Here is a 10247-nt window from a genome sequence, read left to right on the forward strand (position 1 = left end):
CTTCCCATTAATGACTTATCAAAGCACAGCAGATGGGCTGGTGTGAGCGAACAGTCTTCTCTGTTAATTGAGTGACTTTCTAATAAGACCAACAGACCCTGGTCGGCTCAGACGGAGTTGGACGACTGAGCATCCAAGAGATCAGAGTGATTATATTGCCGTGTGTGTGTGTGTGTGTGTGTGTGTGTGTGTGTGTGTGTGTGTGTGTGTGTGTGTGTGTGTGTGTGTGTGTGTGTGTGTGTGTGTGTGTGTGTGTGTGTGTGTGTGTGTGTGTGTGTGTGTGTGTGTGTGTGTGTGTGTGTGTGTGTGTGTGTTTAGCTTATTAATCTTCCCCTATAACTTGTACTGTAATAACGCTGATCAGGATGAGGTGCGGCGCTGTAATGATGCCACGCCTACCGCGCTACCACGGTTTACGTTCTCAGCAAATCACAGTGCTGTTACCTCAGTGTTTGCACTTAACACACACCGGGACGAATACGCCATCGGAAGTATTGGCTCGGCCTCGGAGGTCACCTTTAACCCATTCTGGGCGGGAACCCCTTTTGGTGTTTTAAGCTATTGAAAAATAGCAGATCTACAAGCTCATAGCGCGCCACCGAGTGGCGCGCAACAAGCTTGTAGGTCTGCTATTTTTGAAAAATCGTGAAAACGTGGCGCAAATCTTTGAATATATATTCTTTCACAGCGAACATTTTAACTCAAAACTTTGCTTCTGCTGGTCCCTGATGGGGGTCTGTGGCCAATTACATATCATTTTTGTTATTTGGGGGTCCTTGACATGAAATATTGAGAACCACTGATACAGAAACATGAGGTATTTCAGAAAACTGTCAGGATTTCAAAGACATTTTTTAAATTTCGACGTCAGGCCAAAATGGGTTAATTATGGGAGACACTTTTCCGCACAAGGCCAGAAGAACCTATACTGCACATATTACCAACTTGCAGCCATTTTGTTTTGAATGTGCATCGCATAGCACAGCACGGCTAATAGACGCATACGCCGTTTTAAAACACCCCCAGTGCTGTGGTGTTTGTAAAATTCATGTGATATAGCAGCTACTCCCTCCGCGCCAAAGCACGCTGGTGCAACCAGAGCGGTCGGAAACACTCATCGCTCCCCCCACTGCGCTGGCAAAACATGTATGCATGGGAGGGGAGCCATGCTCGGGGAGATATATTGTGCTGTGCAGGGTCAGGGAAGAACAGCTAAGCGCACACAGCTCATGAATTATTGAAAGACATAGCAGGGCCTGGAAAAAGTCTGCAGCCCCGCGCTGGTCGATGGGACTCGTGGGTTTGCACAGTGTTCCATTTTCTCTGCAGCCAGGCCTGGCTAGAAGAAGGAGAACCCATAAGTCCCTACCCAGAACACACTGGAGGCCAGGCCGGGGTAGGACGCACGACATCTGCTCCGGTCTCTCAGCTCTGGCAGCCTGGAAGAAAGAACCATCCTTCACCTGTAGCTGCTTTGGTTCATTGCCCAGTATAGCGCCGTCAGCCGCCCGCTGGAGCACAACGTATAGCCTTTTATTATCCCCTGTTCTTTGGATCTCTATTGAATGTTCTGATAACACATTAACACGTGTTTTGCCAGGGAATTTTTGAGTGGTGCAACCACTTCCTTACGGAGCTATGTGTGTGGGTGGCTGGCTGGCTGGCTGGCTGGCTGGGTGGGTGGGTTTGTGCATCTGAGCACGAAAACAGCATGGTTGTTTTTCACCGCCTGTGCGCAACCTAACACACACGCACATATTAACTGTATATATGGTGATTTCGGGTGTGCCAGTACAGTACAGTACAGTACAGTACAGTACAGTACAGTACAGTACAGTACAGTACAGTACAGTACAGTACAGTACAGTACAGTACAGTACAGTACAGTACAGTAGAGGGACCCCCACACGGTAACTCATTGTCATTTCTCAACCGTTTCGGACGCGGGGCGGCTCGCCAGAATCGGGCCGGCACCCTGGGTGCGTTCCTGTGGGTCTGGAACTTCCGCCTCCAACCCCCCCCCCCCACCCCCACACGGAGTTGCACCACTCACTTCACACGGGTGTGATTTTTTATAATAAAGCCGCTAGAGTACCAAGCAGATGAGGCAGATTTGACTTCATTACCCCCCAAAAACCACGAGGTATAATCTAGTATGTCTGTGTTATGCCCATATATGGAGTTCTTTGGATTGCAGATGCCAGAACATCATTGTGATGTCAGAACAGGCCAGCTCCATATATGGAGATGTCCAATCTTACACTCTACTATTTATTGGTTATTTGATTTCAGGCTCGGGCATCACTCAGGACAGTTTTTCCACAGAATATAGCCATCGGAACGCTCGCTCCTTGCTCTCGTAGATGAGGTGTTGGAGTTTAATTCCAACACATTTGGCTCTGTTGGTGGGAGGGAGGCAATACACTGAAATGTGTGGGGATGATTCATTGGTGTAATGACTATTATAATTGGGAGAACAACCGAGTAAAAAATAACTGGGAAAGATAAAGGCTATATATATTACACAGCAGTACGTACACGTGCCACGATTGACTGCCCCCGCTGCCACCCTCAGATCTCCATATATGGAGCTGACCTGTTCAAGACATTCCATATGTTGATCTGACCTCATCAAACCCTGTATACACTCAAGACACGCTCCATGTATGGCCAGTACAGAATTCATTCCATATGTTGATGCTGACCCCCCCCCCCCCCATGCCAAAGCGCCAGGAGTCTGCCGTCACCCAGGTGGATGCGTGCACGCCACCTCACCATTCTCGCCCTCTCTAGGGCGTCTTACTGTATAGCTAGCTTTGAATATGCCTATATATCAAAACCATGTCAGGCTTTACAATTCAACATTTCAATCTTTACCATATCATATATCATATCTTTATTGACCTGTGTCCATATATGGGGCTGTATTTCTCTTGTCCCCCCCCACGCCTACTGGAGTAATCGTTATTACTAAAGGTTGTTGTGTCTTTACTTAAAGGTTTAATGTTCATCCCTCTTATAATCTGCTTTTACTGATTTTGGATTATTTAGTTTGTCAACACAGTTATCCTCTCTAACTCATTTTGGGCGGGAACCCCTTTTGGTGTTAGCTATTGAAAAATAGCAGATCTACAAGCTCATAGCGCGCCACCGAGTGGCGCGCTACGAGCTTGCAGGTCTGCTATTTTTGAAAAATCAAAGAACCACTGAAATAGAAACATAGCTTTTTCAGAAAGCTGTCAGGATGTAGAAGACATTTTTAGAATCTGATCTCAGGTCAAAATGGGCTAATTTGCCTCAGCGCATCGATTGCCAGCCATCACTAAACACCAAACAAATTGCTTCTCAGTCTTTGCCTGTTAATGGCCCTTCCTTCCTTCCTTCCTTCCTTCGTCCCTCTCTGTCCAGATGCGTCTCCTCCTCAACCCCATGAACCCTATAGCGTCCCTCCCTATTCTGGGCACGTCACAATAGAGGGTATGCGCGTGACATCATCATCAAACCAGGAAGTTATGCAGGAACGCCTACTGAGTGGCAAAAAACTACTTTCTGGCCTTGACAGCCCATACATCCACACATAAAAGTCATATCTGATTGCATTAAACAACATTAAACGATGTTAAACTCACTTTGCATGTTGCTTTGCCACTCGATTTGCCACTCGATGTGCCATTCACTTTAAGCATTCGCATACGCTCTATTGGTGAACAGTCGATCATATATATATATATATATATATATATATAAGCTCACAACACCGACACTTGGAGAGCTTAGAGACCGGCTATTTTTTGGCGAAGAGATTTGGTGTAGAGGGGGAAAAGGAGGGGCCCAAGGATAGACCCCTGGGGGGACACCCATCAACAAAGCAGCCTATATCACAAAACCAAAAGACTTATTTTCTATCAGTTACACATGCCATGAAGGCCTTGAATTCATGGAGGTTTTTTGTCACATTCCTGCAGCCAATAGTTTTATGGCCGGCAGAGTTTCTGTTTAGGAGACACAAAGAGTCTCCTACTGAGTCTCCTATTAGCAGATGACCCGGTCATCGAAATAAATAAGACTGTGATAAAAACAAAAACATCTCCATGAATTCAAGGCTCATTCATTGGGTGTGAAAATTATTGCTTAAAAAAAAAAAAAGGCATTTTTGGGAAAAAATACTTGCCAAGTGATTGGTTCTGCTGCCAAACGAAGCTGAAGTAATTAAACTCCTCAGAGTTTGCGTGGCATCTAAGAGTTGTTTGTTGTGTGTTTTGCAGTGACATGCCATGCTTTGATTCAGGCCTTTTAGTCCCAAAATTATTCCCCCCCCCTTTGTACCCATGTCAAGCAGCCCTAGTTGAACCGGTGATGTCAACGAGATGCTAACTCAACTCTTTGATCTCTCAGGCATTGCTAATTTATTTTCTCTCATTAAAAATAAATAAGTCCAATCTACAGCACATAATAATTGTTCACACATTGTGCTTATGCTTCTCTGTGTGGAACAGATGATGTTTGATTAAGGAAGGCAGAAAAGACACTTTCTATAGGCCTGCCTTAAACCATTTTGGCCTGACGTCAACATTTTTAAAAATGTCTTCAAAATACTGACAGTTTTATGAAATATCTATGTTTCTATATCAGTGGTGCTCAATTTTTCATGTCAAGGACCCCAAAAAGTATATGTAATTGGCCTCCGACCCCCATCTGAAAATAATATTGTTCCAGGAACCCCCCCAGAAGCAAAGATTTGAGTTAAAAAATTTGCGCCACATTTTTCACAATCTTTCAAAAATAGCAGACCTACAAGCTCGTAGCGCGCCACTCGGTGGCGCGCTATGAGCTTGTAGATCTGCTATTTTTCAATAGCTAAATTATAACAATGTTTAAAACACCAAAAGGGGTTCCCGCCCAAAATGGGTTAAATCACACAGCGTGTTGTGCTTTGATCTTTGAGTAGAATCCACCTGTGTTTAAGGGCGCATCATGGATTTTTCTTTTCCTTTTTTTCTGCCCTCCGTAAGCCCCATTGTTGTCAGACAACCTTGTTGGTGTTTTTCCTCTCCTTGAGGGCAACCTATTTTATTGTCCTCTCCACTCTGGACGAGTTTGAAAATCCGGTTCCCTCTCTGACTGCAACCATTCCTTCGGAATACCCGTCCCTTGAGGATTGTTTATCTCTCGTAAAGTCCCTCTTCCAACACAACAGCGACGGCAAGAAACCAGGGACCAGATATAATCACCTCACCTGCTGCCAAAGGCAATGGAGTACCGGCATGTCAAAGAGAATATTGGAAGGAAGAATAAAGAAATATATAATTATGATATGGCAACATACGTGTGTTGCCATGGTAATTAACGGTGGCGTATGTTTGATCAGGGGGGGCGAAGATAATTAATGTTGCATAATCGTGTTTACAGTCAGAATTGCTTGTGTGTTTTAACCCATGTTGGGCGGGAACCCCTTTTGGTGTTTTAAACATTATGTTATAATTTAGCTATTGAAAAATAGCAGATCTACAAGCTCATAGCGCACCACCGAGTGGCGCGCTATGAGCTTGTAGATCTGCTATTTTTGAAAAATAGTTAAAATGTGCCTCAAATCTTTCAGAAAATTGTCATGATTTAGAAAACTTTTTTTTTTAATTTCGACGTCAGGCCTGAATGGGTTAAAGAAAGTGTTTTTGCCGGCAGGACTTTATTTGTAATGTGCATAATTTATCTCGTGAGTTATTTACACTCTTGGATATTACTGAGCAATGCCGTCATCAGTGGTGTGAAGTGAGTACCGTGCGTACTCAGGGCTGCCAACCCCTTTTTGATTCTGCAGGAGTCTCCTTGATTTCAACCACATCTCCTTGATGGACATTTTTCCTTGATTTCTCCATGATTTTGGTGTCAAATGACATCTACTCTTGTTAAAAAGTTCCTGGTGAAATGGGACATTCAGTCGGCCTAATACTTTTGTACTTTTACTATAAGTACAATTTGAATACCGGGACTTTTATTTGAACAGAGTATTTGTATACGTAATGGTACTACTTTTACTTAAGTACAAAATGCGAGTACTTCTTCGGTCATACTGCTTCCAAAATGAATTGAATCATGTCGGCGGACGAGGACAGGAATCAATTTGATCCATGGTTTGATGCTGCTTAGCACTCTTAACCCATTTAGGCCTGACGTCGGAATTTAAAAAATGTCTTCTAAATTCTGACAGTTTTCTGAAAGATGTTTCTGTATCGGTGGTGCTCAATATTTCATGTCAAGGACCCCAAAAATGATATGTAATTGGCCACCAACCCCCATCTGAAAATATGTTGTTCCAGGAACCCCTCGGAAGCAAAGATTTGAGTGAAAAACGTTCTGAAAGAATATATAAGATCTGTGCCATATTTTCACGATTTTTCAAAAATAGCAGACCTACAAGCTCGTAGCGCGCCACTCGGTCGCGCGCTATGAGCTTGTACATCTGCTATTTTTCAATAGCTAAAGCATAACATGATGCTAACACCAAAAGGGGTTACCGCCCAAAATGGGTTAAGCAATGTGTGAAAATGCATTAGTTAACAGCTTCATTATCGAATAGGGAGGGGTGGGGGGGCTCAGCTTAGACAATGCATCAGCTCTTATCCACTCAAATTCCAACAGCCTATCATTATGGAAAGTGGCAGAGAGCACTCAATAGCCTAGCATAGAGTAGAGCGCCGCACGCCACCGCGTTACGAGCGTGACCTTGATATGGCATTAAAAAGGTTTCGGTTGGTTTGATGCACAACCGTTCACCACTTGCTTATGATATGAACACGTCTCGATAGTCGCTCGACACGCACTCGACACGCAAACACACACACACACACACACACACACACACACACATGTGCGCGCGCACGGTGTTGTGCACCGAAAATAGCGGATCTACAAGTTCCCATGCGCAACGCGACGCCTTGTTGAAAACACAGTTACCGTTTGCCTCTTTCACTTTCCCTCTCTATTACTGTCTCGCTCTATCACCCACTGTTGATCTCCCCCACCACCTCCATGTATGCCACTCTCTCGCCATTTCTCTGTCTGTCTGTCCCTCTCCCCCTATCTCTCTCTCTCTCTCTCTGTTTCTCCTCTTCCTCCCGCCTTTGTCCTTGTCATGTGAACAAGGGCACGGTGACAATGAGGGCGCGTGTCCTTGGACATGAAGCAAAGCTCTGCTATTGACTGGCATGATGAGCTGTTCTTCCCCTGCTGCCATCCCCACGCTCCCTGTAATCCTCCTGTCTTAGCAGCCAACACGACACATGCGTCAGGACCACAGGGGCATGGAGACGGGGGGCCCACTGTCGGCACTTATTATATCAGAGCGTCGAGGAGCCTTCACTCGCTGACACACGCACGCATGCACACATGCACGCGCACACGCACGCACATGAACGCGCGTTCACATCAAACATGTACACAGAGGGAAGAGAGGAAGCTCATGCAACATGCAATGCAACCAAACAAAGACCTGTGTTTGTGCCTGCGTGAGATACAGAGGCACGTGCTCAGGCATAAGGTATGGTATGCATGCGTGCGCATGTGAACGCACGCACGCACGCACGCACGCACGCACGCACGCACGCACGCACGCACGCACGCACGCACGCACGCACGCACGCACGCACGCACGCACGCACGCACGCACGCACGCGCGTGCGCACGCACACACACCCAAGGACAGGTCCTGTCAAGGGCTGCACCACAGGTCCCTGAGCTGGCTCTAAAGGTCACAGGGTTCTATCTAGTTCACCAGCTGCTGTGTGTAAGCAGTCTATCTTCTATCACTTTGGCTTTCACGCCCACTTTCCCACCTGTCTTTCTCATTGGCTGTTGTGATGACGACCTATCGTCCTGATTGGCTGCCTCGTCTCTAGGCAACCACACACTTTTTTCGCATCTAGCCGACCTCTTAGCCATGGGATGCTAGCAAGCAACAACATTGTCTGACCGGCATGCCGCATGACTCTCAGCAATGGGATGCTAGCATTGCAAGCAACAACATAAGCTGAACGGCAAACTATGAGGCGGCCAACGGGTCCAAATGTGCTCAGACACAACTTTTTCACGGCACGATTCCAGGCTGTCTTGGGGGCTTGATTTAAGGTGCAACCAACATTTTAGTGTTCTTTTCCTAATGTTAATAATTCATGGGTAACGGGCCTAACGGCCTAATTCTGCCCTGCATGCGTTGGTTGGTGTTTTTCTTTGGATGTTTGTCCCATCTAGTGTAGTCCTGGTGACTGAGTGGACCCCAAACCTCACTGCCATAGAGAGCGATTGGTTGGATTATGCTGTCAAATATTTTCAACCAAATTCTAACAGGGATATCAATTCTTTTAATAGCATAAAATGCTCTGCATGCTTTCTCTTTCAGTGCACTCACTGCCAGACCAAAATTACCTGAATTAGTCCCAGGTAATCATAATACAGGGTGTGATCTAACTGTGTAATTTAAATTGATATTTGGTTTCGTGAGATCTGGCCTTCTTTTTGGAAAATCATCACTTTAGATTTGTTCAAATTGGCAGTCAGGGCCCAGTTCTGACAGTACTGCTCCAGCTCTCTCTCTCTCTCTCTCTCTCTCTCTCTCTCTCTCTCTCTCTCTCTCTCTCTCTCTCTCACTCTCTCTCTCTCTCTCTCTCTCTCTCTCTCTCTCTCTCTCTCTCTCTCTCTCTCTCTCTCTCTCTCTCTCCTCAGAGACTGACAACACTGGTTGACAGCTCCTCATATTTTTCAAAGGAAAACATCAACTCCCATCGCACCACCATATATATATATATATATATATATATATATATATATATATAGCCAGCCTATGTAACACACATTGATCTATTATTGACTGATGTGTTGTTCTGAACCTTGAAAGCAGAAGTGTTGCTGGAACTGGAAGAATAATATTAATTATATTACCATGTAAGAAAGTATTTAAAAATGTGCACACGGACACACACGCGCACACACTCACGCACACACACACACACACGCACGCACGCATGCACACACACAGCAGCAGCAGGCTCCATACAAGACGCGATGCATATAGTTTATTCCACCAGCTCAGCTTTTAACTATCAAACTCGTGCCCTGAATGGGAAGAAGAAATCTGCTGATGGCTTTGCTTCCGTGCGACCGACCAAACGGTTTTGTTGGTGACGCGGTAGAGACTGATGGGACTTCCATTGTGATTCTGAGCGTGTATGTGTGTGTGTGCGCCTCTCCAGGATGCGGTGAAGGAGAACCTCAAGAAGAGGGAAATGGAGGAGAAGATCAAGAGAGCCAAGCTGGCGAAGGAGAAAGCGGAGCGCGAGAAGCAGGAGCGGCAGCAGAAGAAGAAGCAGCTGATTGACATGAACAAAGGTACGTCGCCACGGTAACGGTGGGGGGGGGGGGGTGGCAGTGGAGTCATCTCCGTATAGCTGATGTGTGCTGGAATGCTGCACTGCACTTCTCTCCACATGGCAGGGTCCTGCATGGTGACTCCGTCGCCCCCCAAACAATAGGCAGATTATCGTTAGCTGTCGGGGGAAGAAACCTCGTAAATATAGATTTTTCATATTATTACTTTTTTTTGTGTATTAATGTTTACTGCACTTTGTCGTACAAAAGTGTTGGACAAAAGCGAAACTATAGCCGGTCTATGATTTTGCCCCATGTTGCAGGTATGAGTGAAATTGGTTGTGGGTTTTTATACATTGTGAACCAATGAGCTAAACAATAACCATACTGTCTGTAACTATACTGCATCCACTGGACTACAGGTTCTCTACAGATCTCTACAGACTACAGAAGTGGTCTCTGTCGGGTATAGAAACCTACATATGTCCAAAACTGTTACTTTTCAGGGTTCAAAAATAGCAAAAGCAGCAGATTGACGAGCTTGTATATCTGCTACTTTTGCTGCTTTTGTGTGACACTGTCTAGCATGATGACCGCGTGGGTGGGGCGTTCATTTACCAAAACATGGAGATTTCTGCCCGACAGCCATACGACATACAAGGATTATGTTAGCCCCGGTGCGTTTTAGAAATTCTGCTGAGGCAAATGTCGCTGTTGCCGTGCGTGCTGCCGCTGCTGCAGCCACAGGAAGTTGAGCTAAATCAACACAGAGGGACTTCTGTTGAGACCTCCCCCCCCCCCCCCCCCCTCTCCCTCCCCTCCCCACCGTAATGCAGCGCCCACACAAGGAGATGTAGGTCACATGTAAAGACAGCCATCTGAGGTTG

At 45.8% G+C, this 10247-nt stretch overlaps 1 protein-coding gene across 1 annotated transcript in view; it reads left to right on the forward strand.

Moving 5' to 3' along the window:
• Window positions 1-9381, forward strand: part of LOC306918726 (protein diaphanous homolog 2-like) — a gene marked incomplete at its 3' end in the record, with an annotated part of 24644 nt that extends 15263 nt beyond the window's left edge. The window contains exon 2 of the mRNA XM_079531595.1: window positions 9246-9381. Coding sequence (XP_079387721.1) covers window positions 9246-9381 — 136 coding nt within the window. The remainder of the gene's footprint in view (window positions 1-9245) is intronic.
• Between the last annotated feature and the right edge of the window lie 866 nt (window positions 9382-10247).

This window comes from Electrona antarctica (genome assembly GCF_951216825.1).
Source record: "Electrona antarctica genome assembly, contig: scaffold_616, whole genome shotgun sequence".
Classification (NCBI taxonomy): domain Eukaryota; kingdom Metazoa; phylum Chordata; class Actinopteri; order Myctophiformes; family Myctophidae; genus Electrona; species Electrona antarctica.